Genomic DNA, 21,550 nt, shown 5'->3' with positions numbered 1-21,550 from the left:
GCATTTAATAAATCTTTCTTTCCCAAGAACACACATGAAGTTTAGATGATCCTACAAACTGTCATGCCTATTTATTGCCCTCTAGAAAACAATTAATAGACATGACAGTTTGTAGGACCATTCACACTTTCTTCTTCACTTTATTATTCCTCTCTGTGTGTATGCGTGTATATGAGTGTACTTTATCAGACCAGCAGCGCCTCAATTGTTATTTATTGGTAACTCAAACTGCATCATAGAAATTAAATTGAACGTGGTACAGGATTTAGAATAAAGTTTTGAATAATTTTCAACCTAATTCTTGAAACGGTATAAATGTGTTTTTGTTTTACAATTTTAAAACATAATTTAAGCTTTTAATATACATTCATGTACATGTGCTATTTTTTTTCTAAAAATAAATCATATGTCTTGAATTTTATTCACCATATTTCTCCTTGATTTATTTAATAAGATGGGCCAATCTAGGAATGAGGGTAAAGCTAGAAGTGGCTATTCATTTTGGTCAGACCCCAAAGCTGCAAGTATAAAGTAAACTGGATTTTTTCCTCTCAGGGAGAGCAAAAAGGACTCAACTGGATTGGAGCATATTTTATGACACCTGCTTTACCATAGCATCTTAATTAAATAAAATTGCCAGCATCTGCCTGACAAATAATTGAAAAAAAAAAAGAGTGAATTCTCTCATTTTGCAAAAGGTATAATTTTAGGCAAAGCTATGTATTTTCACAGGTGGTGATTCATACTTTCCTCCTTTCACCAAATGAGAAGATTTTGCTAAATATCTTTAGGGTTATTTTAAATTAGCCACTAAAATTCAGGGAATGTATAAAAGGTTCAGTTTGTAAAACACAATTTTTAGGGAATATTTTGAGTTTTTCCTACTAATTTTCTACATTCATTAAAATCTAAGCAGAAAGATAAAATTATATTCAGCCAAGACAGCATGAGCTACTGGCCATTGGCCTACTGAAGTAAAAGGCTGTGTGCACATGAGAGTTTTTGTCTACAGTTTGTTACAAATACACATACATTCCTTTCTCTCTCTCCCTCTGGGATAAGGATATGGGAAGAACTATGAGATTCATTTCAACTAAAAGAAACAAAAGCTAAATGTGGAAAACTGGCTCCAGTTAGCAGCCAATTATTATTTTTTTTAAATGAGCAGTTATTGCATATAGGTTCTTTTCAAAAATCATTACTGATTAGTTAAAATCAATTAATTTGTAGATAAAATTCTCACTCTTCAAGGCTCTTTATACTCCAGGATCTCCAATTTCTCTTTCTCATTTTTATTTTAATTTCTTCAACAGCAAGGCATTGTGTTTTATTAACTATCTTTCTAAGATGTGGATTGCTTTAAAAGTAGACGTTTTGATTTTCTGGATTTTACTTTTCAAGTGGGTTTGGAAGTACTAATAACCCTGGAGATGTTAGTTGGCTTTCCAACTTTTAATCTTCAGTATAAACAATTTAAGCTAAGTTTTCCAAAATTAATATTAATTTAAACCATCTGTCCACCATCTGCTAATGTGAGATGCAAAACCAGAGTTTCTTTGTAATCTTTAATCAGACAGTTAGGAAAACACATATACATTCATAAAATGAATTTAAATTTCTTAACAAAGGAAATCTGAAAAGTTATTCTGAAGGCCATGCATTCTTGGAGCGAAATTAACTTTTGCTCCAGTGTGATTTTATGTAAATGAATACCAAGTGTCGATAGGCAAGTTGCCTAGTTTACCAAGATCACAAGGTAGAAACAATATCCACTGCCATGTTTTCAAAAGAGAAAAGAATGCTGTCAGTAGTTGATATGAAATATTGATTTAAAGAATTTCAGAATTTGCATTTGTCTAAAATAGAAATGTCAAAATGGGGCTCACTTCTGCAAAAAAATGTAAATATATATAATATGTAGTATTATATATAACACCTAACATATATAATCATCTTTTTGAGCAGTAAATTTGAAATGGGGTCAAAATTTTTTGTATCTTCTTTGCCAATAATTTTATCCTCTTGCCTTTTCCGAGCTGACTGGGTCCTAAGATATTAATTCTAGCATTCCTATATAACCCGCATACGATCTTTTATTAACTCAGCAGGCTTTTTACTTCTTTCCAAATTACTTCTTTTAGGAAAGTGGAGATACATGATGCAAAGTCCATCAGTAAATGCAAAAAACCCTAAATCATTCATCCTGATGTCTTATATACAAAAGTTTGACATCTGGATCACTATAAATTGAATTTTGATGTTTTCATCTCAGATATTTGGTGCCATACTGAGGCAACACCCATGGGAATTCAGAACAACTATTTGAGTATTTAGATTTAGAAATGCCTTGTCAGCAAATACGAGATAAATTTGGATTTTTAAAAAGAGAATTTCCATAATTATAAGCTTTCACTTTCCATGCTTGGTTTGCTCTTCAATAGAATTTTTTAGAAGTAGAAGGTCAAGCTGAAAACATTCATTGGAAAGCGGAATATGAACCAACTTTTTATTTTATGAGGATGACCACATTACATACTCCCCCTCTTATTAGGGAGATTTCACTAGTTGTTGACAATGATGTACAGTGGTGCTTCGCTGGTGTGACATCTAGGGAAAATGACTCTGCTGCACCACCACACAAAACCAATTAGAGAACTATTTTCTGCGACAGGTCAGGAATTTACGTGGTTTCTCATGAAAAGATGTATCTTTTAATTTCTTTATTAAGATGACATCCGTGTCCCTTGAGACTTTTGGCGATGACAATCATTTGCTCATCATGCAAGAACATACACTAACGGAAATCACATTACGAGACAAGGTTGGAAGATTCTGGTCCCTCATTTCCCATTTTCCAAAGGCGCTATTTTGCAAACTGATCATTAGGAGCACATATATTAATAGATATCTTGACAGGAATCGACTCAAACTCTAGTAAGAAGCCAAAGGGAAGTGGTAGTACATATTCAACCTGTGCTGGTGTACTGTTGAGTTAAAAAACATGGTCATGGTCAAATTATTTAGACATCAGAAATTCAACAAGCTTCTTAGTGTCTAAGGTTAAGAGATCAAGTATCAGCAGAAATTGATTATTTTTTGAGCAGTGAATAAAATTTTTCAACTCACCACAAGTTTCTGCTTAATCAGCTTAGATTATTTTTGTATAATGTATTAAAAGGCAAAACTGCAAAATTTGCTAATTTATTGTATCTATTCATTAGAACATAAAGTTTAATTTTCTTAAGTAAGAGTGACTTACTCTTTTTTAAAGTGAAGAATAGAATTTTGTTACTATGAAGCCAAAAGCTCACTTACAATAAAAGCCCCAGCTATGGCCTTTATTTGTATTATAGCAAGTATTTCATCAGTTCTAAGGTATTGGGAATATCCTCATCAAATATTTATTGTGAAGCCATCAGTGCTGACCTCTGGTCCGAATGTTGGCAATAGAGGAACTAAAGAATAATGAAGGGAAATAGACATATGAATTAGCAATACATTCACAATTTATTTAATGCCATGATAGAGTGATACTGAGAGTAATGGGAGCTTGGAGAAGAGGAGTCAAACATAACCAGGGTTCTAGAAGAGATGGTCAGTGAAGCTTTTGGGAGGACATGATATGTGACTACGGTCTCCAAAGACGAATCCATGTCAGTCACTTTTTCAGGATGACTCCCAAAGAGAAGAACAGCACTCAGGCAGAAAAAAAACAGCAAGAGGAAACACAGGCACAAAAGGACATGGTGTGTGAGGAGGAAATTTCAAACAATTTGGTGCATTAATAGTGCACTGAGGCAGGCAGTAGCAAGAGATGAGGCTGGAGAGATAGGAGGAGCCCAGATCTTGGCGAGCCTTGTGGAGATTATACTATGATTGCTCTAAGATCTATGACTTTTTTTTCCATTTCAATTTTTCTGAAATCAGAGTGTTGGGAGAGACTTGCCAGGCAAAGGAGTAAATCATGAGGAAAGGGATACTGCCTGTTCATGAGAAAACTCAGCTGTGATGACAATGTTATCCAGTTGGACCACTGTTTTTTCTCTCCATTACATTAAAATGGCGGTGCTGAAATGAAGTTGCACTATATACTAAAGATTGGTTCTGATACTCAACAAAGTAATTACAGTGAGAAGATATTCCCTAAACTCTTTAGGAATAAAACATTAAATTCCAAGGCTAGTTAGAGGAAGATAGTTGAGCAAAGAAAGGGGCATAAGTAAAGATGACCTAGATAAGGAATTCTCAGAGTCAGTGAAAGACCCAGAAGGTGCAGGGTCAATAGAATGAAGGAATAGAGTGTTTTAAGGAGGAATGAGGGATCTGTGTTGTCAAACCAAGTAGAGAGTTCTAGTCAGGTGAAGGTCCATTAATGGCCTCGGCAAGGCAGACAGCTGGTTCCAGGTAGGAGGTGTCTAGGAGATAAGGAAGTATAGGCAGTAAATGTAGGAAAATCTCTTGAAAAATCGGTATGCAAAAGAGAAAAAAAAAAGAAATGAAAGGTAACTAGATGGAAAATATACGAAAAACATGGTTTTAAGCTATGGGTAAGGACCAAGAGAAAGAAAAAAAGCAAAGACATATGTGTGGGAGGAATTAATAATGAATACCAGCCCTGTGGAGGCAGGAATTAAAGGTTATGTGGACAGGTAATAGATTTTCTTAAACATTCTTTGAAATTAGAGAAGAGGTAGTGAAGATAGTTGTGAGACACAGAGATATCCAGTAGATATGTGAAGGTCTGGGTGAGATCATACCTGATGCCTTCATTTTTCTTGAGAAGGAAAGGAAGGAGAGTGAACTATTTTGCCTAAGCCCAGTGAGAGACGGGGACCTGGAACACAACCTTTCCTGCCCTTGGACCCACATGCTCAGCCAGAAGTCAGAAGGCAACGAAGTGCAGATAATGATGGTCACAGTAAATTCTTTGTATCTCTCCACATGGGCTCCTTTGCAATCAATAAGACTCTCCAACATTCTCAGTAAGTGGTGGAGTGTATTTCCCTACCCTTGAGTTGGGGCAGGACTGTGGTGGCTCTGACTAAGAAAACATGGTGTAAGAGAGGTTTTGTAAGAGCTCAGCTTAGGCCTCAGGGGACTTTGCAACTTTTCTCTCACCCACCCAAAAACACTAGCTGCCATGTAAGGACATCTTGAGAATGAAACATCATGTGTAAGTGACTCAGGCAAGACTGGGTGCTTTAAGGCATTAGGTTTGGGGAGGTGTGTTATGCAACAATAGATAGCTGATACAGCTGAGCAACATGGGCTTTAAAGTGAAGAACATTCCAGATTTTCCTTTCAGCCCTACGATGTTGGAAGGTTTAGTGATCTTGCTGCAGTTTTATTTTTTCTTTTGTAAGCATCTTATTGAAGTTAAAAGCATAAGAAAATTTTTAAAATTAAAAATACCTTCTACAGCAGTGGTTGCTAGGGGTTCATGTTGGGGGGAAATGGCATGAATATGTGCAACACAGATGATTTTTAGGGCAGTTAAACTATTCTCTATGATAGTGAACAATATCCATCGCATGATGGATCCATGACACACATTTGTCAAAACTCAAAGAACAATACAACACGAAGAATGGACCCTAATGTAAGTCGAAGACTTTTTTTTTTTTTAAAGATTTTATTTGTTTATTTGACAGAGAGAGAAAAAGAGACATCACAAGTAGGCAGAGAGGCAGGCAGAGAGAGAGGAAGGGAAGCAGGCTCCCCATTGAGTAGAGAGCCCGATGCAGGGCTCCATCCCGGGACCCTGAGATCATGATCTGAGCTGAAGGCAGAGGCTTAACCCACTGAGGCACCTACACCCCCAAAGACTTTTAATAATATATCAACACTGGCTCATCCACTGCAATAGAGTACGGGATATAATAAGGAAAATTCTGATCAAGGGAAACAAGATATATGAGAAATCTCAGATCTGATCAATTTTCTTTAAACCCCAAACTGCTCTACAATATGAAGTCTGTTAATACATTCTAGTTTTTTTTTCTTTTAATCATTCTTAAAATCAGACCAAGTCAAACCAAACCAAAATCACAGGTGATGGCAGGAGAGTAGGGTTCCCTAGATACCCTCAAGATTTTATAATTCATCTTCTACTGTGAAAATCAGTGTATTCAAAAACATTGTTTTCTTTTATATTAGTCTACATACAAAACAATAACATAAATATTCCGTATTTTGCGTACATAGAAATGTAAGAACTTGGGGTGCCTGGGTGGCTCAGTTGCTAAGCATCTGCCTTCAGCTCAGGTAATGATCCTGGAGTCCTGGGATTGAGTTCCACATTGGGCTCCCTGCTCAGCGGGAAGCCTGCTTCTCCCTCTCCCACCCCATGCTTGTATTTCCTCTCTTGCTGTCTCTCCCTCTGTCAAATCAATCAATCAATCAATCAATCTTCAAGAAAGAAAAAAAGAAAGGATAAAAGAAAGAAACAAAGAAATGTAACAACTTAAGGAACAATTGAGAACTTATGATTTATAGAAGGTACTTATAGAGGTGTTGTTTACCTCCAAGGAGAACAGTGAAAGTGTCACCATGTTGCTTTTGAAGAGTTTTCATGAAACCTAAAGGATCCTTTTGTAATTTCAGGGCCTCTCCAAGATAAGGAAGCCAGCCTTTTATTAATGGAGGCTCACCAGGTCTCCTATAAGAAAAATAAATAAACAAGAAAAAATTAAATCTTTATTTTAACACATATGGGTTATTTTTCCAGCCTAGAAGTGAATGGATGAATTACACAACTTTTTCAATATTTTATTTAATGATCATTATATAATCATAGACATGAATTTATTGAGCCCCACCAGTATGTGTGACTATGGGGTAGACAATTCAATTCACAGCTTCTGGTTAACAACATTTTTGAGAAATTTTGTCTTATAAGACCCAAATGGCTGGCTGAAATGACAGCTACACTCAGTAAACATTTCATGTATGAGAGCTCTTGCTGAGTGCTAGATGTCAGGTAGTTTACTTGCCAAAGTAAAGCTCCTTATTATCAGATGTCACTTTAGACTAGAATGATATAATTAGAAGAGGAGCAGTTAATGATTTTGAAAAATCTTTTCTTCTGTGGAGAACAATAAAAACCTGAACATTATTTCCATGAAGTACATCTTGTTGTATTATTGCATACAGTTTTTTATTCAAACTACAAAGAATAGGAATATTTGTTAAATTTTACAAGACAACATATGAAACATGTTCAATGAAACACTGAAATACTGTGATTTTTAAAAGTTTCTTTTTTTACTTATAATCTTAGCAAAATTGGACTTCAAAATTTCTTCTTCATTTATTTGGTGAGCTCAATCTGATTTAAAGAAAAAAAAAATCCAAAGCCATTTTATCCTAGAAGGGATTAAATCAAATATTCAAGAGAATTCTGATGATTCTCTATCCCATCTGTGAAGATGACTTACACTATAGGCAGTACAACCCATCTTGATTAATCACAAGATATTACTAGCTCAAGACCTAATCAAAGATCAAGATTATGGTCATACTCAACATGGACTTTTATGTGGTTAGATTAACCCTATCAAAAGCTTTTATTTTCCCACAACCCAACATGATAGAATTAAACTTAAAAAAAATAAACAACAGATCTTTCGGGGGAAAACACAAAATAAAGCCAAGGTATGTTAGAGACAAAAGAAATAGGTATCAAAACTCTCCTTTCTGTTTTTAGAAGACAGTTGATTTTTATACTAATTTACAAAATTAGTCTAATTTTGTAATTATATAACAACACAAAATGTGTGTTGTTATTCAAATATATGTACTTAGAAATAGGGAGACAAGAAATATCATATAAAAATGTGTATCTTCTGCTTCTTCCCCTTCCCTATTATTTTCTTAAATGCCAGCTTTACCAATGGAGACCTGCTTTTTTGAGAAAGATAAAACTGTACCAAAAAATATAGTAACATTAATTCTATATCCAAAGATTAAACAAAAGATAATATATATGATAATAGGGTAGGATCTCAAAGTCAGAAATTGCCATAGCATGCAGGCTCTCAATCAATGGCTTTCAAAATTTCCAAGTGATCTTGGTTCACAAAATTTCCTTTCAAAATATTCTCTTCCTTGGGCTATTTTTACCCCATTTATCTAATGTTGCTTGGATGTTGCATTGTGGCAAAGATTTTGAAAGGCTTTTTGTCATATCATAATTTAATGCAACTAATTTTATTCTCTATGCTCTGTCATTTGGTCAAAAGCTGTATTCTTCATGGATTTCCATGGGTGGGGGGAGGATGGAACTTAGAAATCCAGGGGAATATTAAGCTAATGTTCAGAGTTAGGGAAACACATTAGGAAGTCGTTTTAAAGCTACAAAGATGAGGGGATCATCATTTCTTACAGCTGTGTTCATTTTGGCAGCAAGGAGCTTAAAACTATGACACACAATGTCACAAGTGTGTATTTACAGGAAAAAAAAAACATAGTGTTAGTTCAACTTATACAAGCCATAGAAATCTGTCTTCATCAGTATATTTGTAAAAACTATTTAGAGAGGAAAGACATCACCATAATGATTCAGAAAGACCTCTTGGCACAATGCAAATACTGTTACTTGTCTCTCTCATGCTCTGTGACTTTGAAAATGAAATTTCTACTACCCATTACTGTGTGAGAGAATGGGATACCTAATGTTTATTGGGGATGATCAAGTCCCAGACTTAAAAAGAACAGGTTCTGGGTGTCTGGGTGGCTCAGTGGGTTAAGCCGCTGCCTTCGGCTCAGGTCATGATCTCAGGGTCCTGGGATCGAGTCCCATATCGGGCTCTCTGCTCAGCAGAGGGCCTGCTTCCCTTCCCCTCTCTCTGCCTCTCTGCCTACTTGTGATCTCTCCCTGTCAAATAAATAAATAAAATCTTTGAAAAGAAAAGAAAAGAACAGGTTCTGAAGCAATGGTGGGTAACTAAAAAACAAAGAAAAACAAAAACAAAAAAACACCTCAGAAACAGAAAACAAAAATTGTGGCCTATATTCCTCTCAATGCCACTCTAACAGTACGCACTTTCTCAAATATCCTCTTTACTATTTAAGATGCTAGAAGGACATATCTTGTAAGTTATACAAATTAGAGCTTATGAAGTTTCTCAATGATTAAACCCAGTTCTATGCATAAACAACTATCACCACTTGTAATTTCTTCCATACAAATAGTTGGACACACCTTGACATTATGAAAAATGTCAAATATGGTCCAAATTTATCTGGAAGCAAATAATGAAGAGGAACTGAAATATACCAACTCTAGATCTCATTGGTGAATTTTATCAAACATTTGAGGAAGAAATATCACCAATTCATTCTAATCTTTTCCAGAAAATAGAATCAGAGAAAACATTTCCTAACTCATTCTATGAGGCCAGCATTAACCTAATACTATACTATTAGGTTACTAAATACTAAAGACAAAAAGGAAAATTATAGATCAATAAATGTAGCACAGATGTGAAAACCCTCAAAAAAAAAAAATAACACTAACTTGAACTCAACAGTGTATAGAAAGAATTATACATTAGAAGAAAGTGAAATTTATTCTTGGTATGTAAGTCTGCTTCAACATTCAAAAATCGATTAATGTAATTACTTCAATCCATTACCTCAAAGGAATAAAGAAGAAAAATCATCTCATCATATCAATAGATACAGAAATATCATTTGACAAAATCTAACACCTATTTATGATAAAACTCTGAGCAAACTAGGATTGGAGGAAGCTTCCTCAACTGGATAAAAAACATCTACAAAAAATTTTAATGCTAACATCATACTTGATTGTGAAAAACTACTTTCCTGCTAAGATCTGAAACAAGGCAAAGATGCCCCTCTCACCACTCCTATTCAACATTATACTGTAAGTCTTAGTTAATGCAATAAGACAAGAAAAGGGAATAAAATGTACACGGATTGAGAAGAACTAAAACTGTTCTTGTTGCAGATGACATGATTGTCTATACAGGAAACTTCAAAGTTCAACAACAACAACAAAAAACCGTTCTGCAACTCCAAAAGCAATTACAGCAAGGTAGCAAAATACAAGGCTAATACACAAAAGTAAATTGCTTTCCTATTTTCCAGCAATGAGTAAGTGGAATTTGAAATTTAAAAAGACAAGACCACTTAGATTGGCACCCATAAAAATTAAATACTTTGGTATATAAAATACGTACAAAATCGGCTAAGAAAAGTTATAAAGCTGTGATGAAAGAAATAAAAAAAAATTTAAATTAATGAGAGATATCCCATGCATATCATTAGGGAGACTCAATATTGTCAGAATGTCAGTTCTTCTCAACTCATTTTATAGATTCAATGCCATCCTGTTCAGAACTCCAGAAAGTTATTCTGTGGACACTGACAAACTAATTCGAAAGCATATATGGGAAGGGAATGGGCCCAGAATAGCCAATATGATACTGAAGGAGAAGAATAAAGTGGGAAGACTGACAATACTCAATTTCAATACTTTATAGCAACAGTAAACAAGACAGTGTGGTACTGGTGAAGGAATAGACAAATAGGTCAGTGGAACAGAAGAGAATGTCCAAAGTAGACCAAATACAGTCAAATGATCTTTGACAAAGGAGCAAAGTAATTCAATAGAGAAAGAAGAGCCTTTTCAACAAATGGTGGTGGAACAACTGGGCATCCTCTTGCAAAAATACAAATATAGACATAATTCTTATACCTTTCACAACAATTAACTCAAAATAGATCAGAGACCTAATTGTAAAATGCCAAACTATAAAACTCCTAGCAGATAACATAAGAAAAATCTAGATGACCTTGGGGCTGGCAATGATACAATGAAATTTAGATACAAATTCAAAAGCACAACCCAAGAAAGAAAAAAATTAAAATTTAAAAATTATGTTCTGCAAAATACACTGTTAAGAGAATAATAATAATAATAATAATGCTTCAGACTGGGAGAGAAATCTTTGTAATGCACACACCTGATAAAGGACTAATAACCAACATATAAAAAGAGTGCTTAAAACTCAACAATAAAAAAAAATAACAATTAAAAATGGGCAAAAGATCTGAACAGACACCTAACCATGGTATACATACAGATGGCAAATATACATATGAAAAAATACCCCACAACACATATTCTCAGAGAATCACAAATTAAAACAACAATGAGCTACCACAACACACCTATGGGAATGGCCAAACGCAAAATACTGACTTCCCCAAATGCTGACAAAAATGTGGAACAACAGAAACTCTCAGCAAAATGGTACAGCTACTCTCAGCAAAATGGTACAGCTACTTTGGAAGACAGTTTGGCAGTTTCTTATAAAACTAAACATACTCTTACCATATGACCCAGCAACTGTGATCCTTGGTGTTTACCCAAATGAGTTGAAAACTTGTGTCCACACAAAAACCTGCACACAAATGTTTATAGTAACTTTATTCAGAATTGCCAAAACTTAGGAACAATCAAGATACCCTTCAATTGGCAAATGGATAAACAAACTGTGGTAAATCTGGTTGGTAGAATATTATTCAGTGATAAAAAGAAATGCACTGTCATGCCACAAAAAGACATCGAAGAACCTTAACCACATATTGCAAAGTGAAAGAAGCCAATCTGAAAAGGCTACGCACTGTATAATTACAACTATATGGCATTCTGGAAAATCCAAAACTATGGAAATTATTAAAAGATCAGTAGTTGCCAGGGGTTGGGTGAGAGAGGGATGAATAGGTGTAGCACATGGGAATTTTAGGACAGTGAAACTATTTTGTATGATACTATAATGATGAATCTATGTCACTATACATTTGTCAAAACCCACATAATGTACAACACAAAAATTATCTCTGATGTAAAAACTAAGACTTCAGTTAGTATTAATACATTAATGTCGGCTCAGCTGTAACAAATACACTATACTGATATTAATATTTATGCAAACTACAGGGGTAGGTGGATGGGGAGGGGGTATATGGGAACTCTACAATTTTAATTTTCTGTAAACCTCAAACTGCTCTATAAAATAAGGCATACCTACACCTATAATAATAAATTTTAAGCAGGAAACTGATATGAAGTTTCCATCTTTTAAAAATTAAGGACATTAAAAAAAAAAGATGGGAAATTCTAAGGTATCAGTATTAGGCAGTGTGTAAACTGATAGCAACGAAGTCTTTTTTAATAGTAAAGAGTTCCAAACTGATGGTTACCAGAGGGCAGGTGGGGGGGGGGTGAAATAGAAGATGGGGATTAAAGAGTACCCTTGTCTTGATGAGCATTGGGTGATATATGGAAGTGTCAAATCACTGTAGTGTACACCTGAAACTAATATTACACCATATGTTAACTAACTGTAATTTAAATAAAAATTTTAACAAAGGGTACAGGGTTCTGGAATCCAAAAAGTAAGAAAATTGCTGTGGATTATCCCCAGTCACAATAGGCTCATTGCTTCCTATGATCTCATAAGGAGCCATTGTTAACGAATCCCAGGCATCTATTTAAGACCTTGGCAGGGCTAAGGATTTTGTACCTTCTAGCTCAGTGACCTGGGATTTGACCAAAGTTCGTTTCTTCCATGGTAGTGTAGGGTTTTTAGTCTATTTTGTGTATTATTTTTTTTTCATTTTAAAGAAAAAGTGAAAAAATTTAGTAATAAAAGAAACTGTTGTTAATACTTTTCTTTATTCTTTTATTGTGCATTTAAAAAATTTAGTTTGCTAATGTTTTGTTTGCCTTTATTTTTGTCTGACACTATGTAAATTCCATCATAAAGATCTGTTTTTCAAGTTGGCGTTGAAAGTGATTTTCTTTTGAAGAAAACTGGATCAAGTTTCTCTTCAGCTTTTCCCAGTTTCAAGCTGATGTTGGGACATACTGCCTCCTGAGTGAGTACAACAGGATGCCAGGCCTCTTGGCCATCTCTGCAAAGGAAGAGACCCTATTGGCAACTACCATTGGCAAAGATATATTTGCCAAGGTGAGATTGGCCCAACACATCTTGATTGGGAAAGCGAAGGTCATGACAACCATTAAGGAGTTCATACCATTAACTACCCTATAAATTCCAAATAATGAAGGCCTTGGGTCACCCAAACAATTGTGAAGTTATTTGAAGTGATGGAGACAGGAAAAGTCTACCCTGTCATGGAGTATGTTAGTGGGGAAGAGCTAGTCAATTACCTAGAGGATCATCACGGCAGAAAAGAGAAAGAGGCACCAGGAAAATTCTACCAGAGAGTGGCTGCTGCTCAGTATTACCACCAAAAGGGTATTTTCTATAGACCTAAACACAGAAAATCAACTATTGGAAATTGACATGAACATCAACATCAAGGTGGCAAACTTTGGCTATAGTAATGAGTTCCTCTCTGGCAATAAGTTGTACCTTATGTGGTTGTTTTGTCATGCCTTGAAACTCTTTTCAGGGACAGAAGTACAATTCACGGTAGATGTATGGAGCCTAAGAGTCACCTTATATACTCTGGTCAGCAGATCCCTGCCTTTTGATGGACAGCTTAAAGGATCAGGGAAAACAGTACTGAGCAAAATATACCATATTCACTTCTACTTGTCCATAGTGTGAAAACCTACTCAAGACATTTATTACCCTCAATCTAACCAAGAGATATGTTAGAGCAGATCATGAAAATTCCACGGATGAACGTGGTTCTTGAAGATGAGTAACTAAAACCTACATGGAGTCACTCCTTGAGTAAAAAGACCCTGGTGGACTGAGTTAATGGTGCCCACTGGCTTCCCAATGTGAAGATGTTGGATAGAAGCAATGACCTGATGTAAGGCTGTGAGGTTGTCTGTCTTGAGTCCTTTTCCACAGACAGAGACACCATAGGCCACCATATAGCACTCACAGTGTCAGTCAATACTTAGTTTTCACAGAGCTTTGTTCACAGTGTATCTTTAAGTGAATAAAGCAGTTAAGTAACCATAGGCACAATAGCATAATACTGTCTTCCTAAAAAAATATATGGGAGGTAATATAAACACAGAGAGAAATGTCTGGTATGCCTTAAGATGTCAATAGTCATTATTCTTGGAGGTAAGATTAAGGGGGTTTGGTAACTGGTATCTTCTAATTTGCACGGCACAAACACACTTCTTTTGAAGACTATTTGTCATTTATTTTGTAGAACGTCTCTCAGTTTTCTCATGATCAGATCAATATACTATTCTCAGTATATTGTTTTTTAAATAAAAAAAACCACTTTTTTTCATTTAAAAAAGTTTCATAAAAAATGTTTTTTAAATGAAAAAAAAATGCTATTTTCATGTTCAAATAAAAGCCCCATACAGAAGGTACTGTCTTCAAAAAAGTAGTTGATGCCCTGGAATAAATCCCACTTGGTCGTGGTGAATAATCTTTTTAATGTACTGTTGAATCCTATTGGCTAGTATTTTGTTGAGTATTTTCGCATCTGTGTTCATCAAGGATATTGGTCTATAGCTCTCTTTTTTGGTGGGATCCTTGTCTGGTTTTGGGGATCAAGGTGATGCTGGCCTCATAAAATGAGTTTGGAAGTTTTCCTTCCATTTCTATTTTTTGGAACAGTTTCAGGGGAATAGGAATTAGTTCTTCTTTAAATGTTTGGTAGAATTCCCCCGGGAAGCCGTCTGGCCCTGGGCTTTTGTTTGTTTGGAGATTTTTAATGACTGTTTCAATCTCCTTACTGATTATGGGTCTGGTCAGGCTTTCTATTTCTTCCTGGTTCAGTTGTGGTAGTTTATATGTTTCTAGGAATGCATCCATTTCTTCCAAATTGTCAAATTTATTGCCGTAGAGTTGTTCATAGTATGTTCTTACAATAGTTTGTATTTCTTTGGTGTTAGTTGTGAACTCTCCTCTTTCATTCATGATTTTATTTATTTGGGTCCTTTCTCTTTTCTTTTTGATAAGTCTGGCCAGGGGTTTATCAATTTTATTAATTCTTTCAAAGAACCAGCTCCTAGTTTCGTTGATTTGTTCTATTGTTTTTTTGGTTTCTATTTCATTGATTTCTGCTCTGATCTTTATGATTTCTCTTCTCCTGCTGGGTTTAGGGTTTCTTTCTTGTTCTTTCTCCAGCTCCTTTAGGTGTAGGGTTAGGTTGTGTACCTGAGACCTTTCTTGTTTCTTGAGAAAGGCTTGTACCGCTATATATTTTCCTCTCAGGACTGCCTTTGTTGTGTCCCACAGATTTTGAACCGTTGTATTTTCATTATCATTTGTTTCCATGATTTTTTTCAATTCTTCTTTAATTTCCTGGTTGACCCATTCATTCTTTAGAAGGATGCTGTTTAGTCTCCATGTATTGGGGTTCTTTTCAACCTTCCTTTTGTGGTTGAGTTCTAGCTTTAGAGCATTGTGGTCTGAAAATATGCAGGGAATGATCCCAATCTTTTGATACCGGTTGAGTCCTGATTTAGGACCGAGGATGTGATCTATTCTGGAGAATGTTCCATGTGCACTAGAGAAGAATGTGTATTCTGTTGCTTTGGGATGAAATGTTCTGAATATATCTGTGATGTCCATCTGGTCCAGTGTGTCGTTTAAGGCCTTTATTTCCTTGCTGATCTTTTGCTTGGATGATCTGTCCATTTCAGTGACGGGAGTGTTAAAGTCCCCTACTATTATTGTATTATTGTTGATGTGTTTCGTTGATTTTGTTATTAATTGGTTTATATAGTTGGCTGCTCCCACGTTGGGGGCATAGATATTTAAAATTGTTAAATCTTCTTGTTGGACAGACCCTTTGAGTATGATATATGGTCCTTCCTCATCTTTTATTATAGTCTTTGGCTTAAAATCTAATTGATCTGATATAAGGATTGCCACTCCTGCTTTCTTCTGATGTCCATTAGCATGGTAAATTCTTTTCCACCCCCTCACTTTAAATCTGGAAGTGTCTTCGGGCTTAAAATGAGTTTCTTGGAGGCAACATATAGATGGGTTTTGATTTTGTATCCATTCTGATACCCTGTGTCTTTTGACAGGGGCATTTAGCCCATTAACATTCAGGATACAACACATCAATAAAAGAAAGAACAAGAACCATATAATACTCTCAATAGATGCTGAAAAAGCATTTGACAAAGTACAGCATCCCTTCCTGATCAAAACTCTTCAAAGTGTAGGGATAGAGGGCACATACCTCAATACCATCAAAGCCATCTATGAAAAACCCACCGCAAATATCATTCTCAATGGAGAAAAACTGAAAGCTTTTCCGCTAAGGTCAGGAACACGGCAGGGATGTCCATTATCACCACTGCTATTCAACATAGTACTAGAAGTCCTAGCCTCAGCAATCAGACAACAAAAGGAAATTAAAGGCATCCAAATCGGCAAAGAAGAAGTCAAATTATCACTCTTCGCAGATGATATGATACTATATGTGGAAAACCCAAAAGACTCCACTCCAAAACTGCTAGAACTTATACAGGAATTCAGTAAAGTGTCAGGATATAAAATCAATGCACAGAAATCAGTTGCATTTCTCTACACCAACAGCAAGACAGAAGAAAGAGAAATTAAGGAGTCAATCCCATTTACAATTGCACCCAAAACCATAAGATACCTAGGAATAAACCTAACCAAAGAGACACAGAATCTATACTTAGAAAACTATAAAGTACTCATGAAAGAAATTGAGGAAGACACAAAGAAATGGAAAAATGTTCCATGCTCCTGGATTGGAAGAATAAATATTGTGAAAATGTCTATGCTACCTAAAGCAATCTACACATTTAATGCAATTCCTATCAAAGTACCATCCATCTTTTTCAAAGAAATGGAACAAATAATTCTAAAATTTATATGGAACCAGAAAAGACCTCGAATAGCCAAAGGGATATTGAAAAAGAAAGCCAACGTTGGTGGCATCACAATTCCGGACTTCAAGCTGTATTACAAAGCTGTCATCATCAAGACAGCATGGTACTGGCACAAAAACAGACATATAGATCTATGGAACAGAATAGAGAGCCCAGAAATAGACCCTCAACTCTATGGTCAACTAATCTTCGACAAAGCAGGAAAGAATGTCCAATGGAAAAAAGACAGCCTCTTCAATAAATGGTGCTGGGAAAATTGGACAGCCACATGCAGAAAAATGAAATCGGACCATTTCCTTACACCACACACAAAAATAGACTCAAAATGGATGAAGGACCTCAATGTGTGAAAGGAATCCATCAAAATCCTTGAGGAGAACACAGGCAGCAACCTCTTCGACCTCAGCCGCAGCAACATCTTCCTAGGAACAACGCAAAAGGCAAGGGAAGCAAGGTCAAAAATGAACTATTGGGATTTCATCAAGATCAAAAGCTTTTGCACAGCAAAGGAAACAGTTAACAAAATCAAAAGACAACTGACAGAATGGGAGAAGATATTTGCAAACGACATATCAGATAAAGGACTAGTGTCCAGAATCTATAAAGAACTTAGCAAACTCAACACCCAAAGAACAAATAATCCAATCAAGAAATGGGCAGAGGACATGAACAGACATTTCTGCAAAGAAGACATCCAGATGGCCAACAGACACATGAAAAAGTGCTCCATATCACTCGGCATCAGGGAAATACAAATCAAAACCACAATGAGATATCACCTCACACCAGTCAGAATGGCTAAAATCAACAAGTCAGGAAATGACAGATGCTGGCGAGGATGTGGAGAAAGGGGAAACCTCCTACACCGTTGGTGGGAATGCAAGCTGGTGCAGCCACTCGGGAAAACAGCATGGAGGTTCCTCAAAATGTTGAAAATAGAACTACCCTATGACCCAGCAATTGCACTATTGGGTATTTACCCTAAAGATACAAACATAGTGATCCAAAGGGGCACGTGCACCCAAATGTTTATAGCAGCAATGTCCACAATAGCCAAACTATGGAAAGAACCTAGATGTCCATCAATAGATGAATGGATCAAGAAGATGTGGTATATATACACAATGGAATACTATGCAGCCATCAAAAGAAATGAAACCTTGCCATTTGCGACAACATGGATGGAACTAGAGCGTATCATGCTTAGCGAAATAAGTCAAGCAGAGAAAGACAACTATCATATGATCTCCCTGATATGAGGAAGTGGTGATGCAACATGGGGGCTTAAGTGGGTACGAGAAGAATAAATGAAAGAAGATGGGATTGGGAGGGAGACAAACCATAAGTGACTCTTAATCTCACAAAACAAACTGAGGGTTGCTGGGGGGAGGGGGTTTGGGAGAAGGGGGTGGAAATTGGGGAGGGTATGTGCTTTGGTGAGTGCTGTGAAGTGTGTAAACCTGGTGATTCACAGACCTGTACCCCTGGGGATAAAAATATATGCTTATTAAAAAAAAAAAGGATACCTCCCTAAAAATAAAAGAAGAAAAATCAGCATTAAAAAAAAAAAGTAGTTGATGGCAAAAAAGTACATCCACAAATGAATCAAAGACTGATTCTAAAAATGAGCTGTACATTCCTAATTGAGTGAGTAGAGAAAAAGCCTGAGATCCACCATAAGGACAAGCAACACCCTCCTTACCCACACTTCAAAATACAGAGCAGACACTGGGGTCAGACTCTGTAACTGCACAAAATATGGACATGCAGTGCCACCTGGGATACCCTGTTACTTGCACCATGGGCCAGGTGACATACTAATGAGGCAGGGAGAGTTGATTCCTGTGACAGCCAGGAAAGGGAGGAGTTCTCTTTACAGATAGGGTTGCAACTAGTGGACTGTGACAACTGGGTTCCCTGATCATCTCTTCAAGCTTGCACTCAGACAAACAAACTCTGCGGGCCAGAGCACACTGCCCCTATCTCCTCACAAAACCCCAGGGCATCTCGTGTCTCCATTTAGGGAGTCGGTTAATTTTTTCTCCTTGTATAGGATAAAGTGTATATTCTTTAGGACTCTTGATTCGCATGTCGAACATAAATGATCTGCTTAATATTTGTTTACTGCAAGAATCAGAACTACTGTAATCTCTTTCTAGGATGAACATTAATCCAACCCTGTCTAGAAAAATTATAGAATTCATTACTGTAAGTAATCTCTATTGTATCCTGTGCTTAACCTTCACTTTCCCCCAGTTTTATAATCCTGTAAATCCACTGGTGCTGTGTGATTGGCATCTGGTGTTCATACAACCTCTGCCTCATAGAGAATAAATAAGAAATCCCTCGATAAAAATGCCACTTTTCAGTGATCCAACCCTCTGCTCTTTGGTAACTATTGTACCACTCTAGAAAGTTCTGTTAACTTTGCAGTTCATAAATAAAGCCTTTACTCTTGAAATGTTTTTGGCTGTATCAGGATGGCAATTGACTTATAACTTGATTTAATTTCCTGGTAGCAAAGATATCACTGTTCAAGCAGTTTTGATCAAAGCATTAAACGTAATGGCAATGTAAAAGCAAGCAATGCTGAATGTTCACAAATTTCTCCATTATTGACATGGAATCATAGCAAAACCAATATGAACATGGCTATATCTTCACACCCTGAGAGTAGCTTTTCAAGCCATATTTCAGCTGAACCTTTAGCTGTCAGTTCATCTATGTGATTGACCGATCCGAACAAAGCTTTGTCTGTGGAATGTGCCGTGTAAACTCAATTCCATTAGCAGATTTATACTAATGCCTTGATCAAGTGAGTGATTTGTAAGGGCCTCTTTGGATAAGAGGTCAAACCATATCCATGTAGGATTTCACTCAGAGAAGTCTATGATTGAGATTTTTTTTTTTTAATCTGGAAGGAATGCCCCAGTTGGCACCAGTGAAATAATGACAAGACATATTTAAAAACAACAACAACAACAACTATCAGTTAAAACTTAACTGAGTCTCAAACACCCCACAATGACTGCACACTCGAAGATATTTCTTTTCTTTTTTTTTCTTTTCTTTTTTTAAAGATTTTATCCATTCACCTGACAGACAGAGATCACAAGCAGGCAGGGAGGCAGGCAGAGAGGAGAAAGCAGGCTCCCCTTGGAGCAGAGCCCGATGTGGGGCTCGATCCCAGGACCCTGAGATCATGACCAGAGCCAAAGGCAGAGGCTCAACCCACTGAGCCACCCTGGTGCCCCTCGAAGGTATTTCTTTATGAACCTGACCTTGGGTTTAGCAGAGCATAGTTTAAGCCCTCATCCATTCTCATGGGCACCACTACAATAGCTTCCTGACTGATCTTGCCACACTGCGTGGCTCAGGCTACTAGCTACCACCAGTTTGATGACTTTGGCTAACTTACTTAATCTATCTGTGCCTCTGGTTTCTCACCTGCAAAATGGATATATTGTTGTACTTTCTTCATGTAAAAATAAGTGGAAGCATGTAAAGAACTGAAGGCAATAACTTGTATGTAGGAAGCACTCAGAACCTTAATAACTGTTATTATTATATTATTATTAGCATTTTTAAAAAGATTCTATTTATTATTTATTTGACAGAGAGAGATCACAAGTAGGCAGAGAGAGAGAGAGGGAAGCAGGCTCCCCGCTGATCAGAGAGCCTGATGTGGGACTCAATCACAGGACCCTGAGATCATGACCTGAGCCGAAGGCAGTGGCTTAACCCACTGAGCCACCCAGATGCCCTATTATTAGCATAATTATTGATCTCCACATCACTTCCTGAGATCACCTAAAATACAAATCTAATCATGGCTCTCTTCTAACTTCTCTTTCCTAAAAGTTTTTGATTGAGTACCAACTTTTTAAGGTATTTTTCACTGGCTTGTGTACTTCCTTTATTTGCCTAATTTATGTATTAGTTTAGGGCTCCAATATATGATTTGCTGGTCAGGGGGTGGGGTACCAGATCCATCTACCCTTCAAAGTAACTAACTTCTCAGGCTCTGTATTCTCTGGGCAAATGATCTTAAAGAATGAAAAGTGGCTCAGAAGAGCACTGTATTTTAAAAGAAAGCCAGTCAAGAATGTTTAAACAGCCTAGACAATTCTGAAAGAGGGAAATCGATTCATAATTGAAAGTTATTTCAACTCCTTAATTCAAATAGAAAACCATGCAACTGAATTTGTAATTTCTGAGATGATCAGTTGCTAATTTATTTTACAGATGGGATTTGATTGGACTTCATGGAAGAGATATCAATTCCATTAACTCATCATTTCTTACATTTGATTAAATTGTTTGATTTTGAAATGTTTAATCAAAAATTAGAAACCACAGTTTTGCGGAAACTGAATTATATGAGAGGGCTAAACCAGAAAGCTTTGGTAATGATAATACAGAGATCACTGCCCACATAAATGCACAGTCAAGTTATCAAGTGACATTTCAACAACCAAAGCCAATGAAGAAACAAAAGTTCCAAATTCCGAAGACCAACATTCAAATAACCAAGCATGCCTTATTAGGGCCATAGGAAAGGCAACATAAAGGTACTCCAGTTTGCTGAGGTGGGAAGCTAATAAAAAGCCTGAGGACCATATGCTACACCTGCTTCAGAATGCAAAAATGCATAACCATATTTTACGATGAGTCAGCTATTAGCATAGCAAAAGC

General features: G+C 36.4%; 1 protein-coding gene across 1 annotated transcript in view; it reads right to left on the bottom strand.

Annotated features, from left to right (window-relative positions):
* LOC131826777 (cytochrome P450 7B1) overlaps positions 1-21,550 on the bottom strand; it is a 176,811-nt gene that overhangs the window by 27,490 nt on the left and 127,771 nt on the right. The window contains exon 2 of the mRNA XM_059166350.1: positions 6,522-6,658. Coding sequence (XP_059022333.1) covers positions 6,522-6,658 — 137 coding nt within the window. The remainder of the gene's footprint in view (positions 1-6,521; positions 6,659-21,550) is intronic.

This window comes from Mustela lutreola, chromosome 3, assembly GCF_030435805.1.
Source record: "Mustela lutreola isolate mMusLut2 chromosome 3, mMusLut2.pri, whole genome shotgun sequence".
NCBI classification, from domain to species: domain Eukaryota; kingdom Metazoa; phylum Chordata; class Mammalia; order Carnivora; family Mustelidae; genus Mustela; species Mustela lutreola.
The sequence above is the reverse complement of the archived record's forward strand: the minus strand, read 5'-3'. Positions and strand labels throughout refer to the sequence as shown.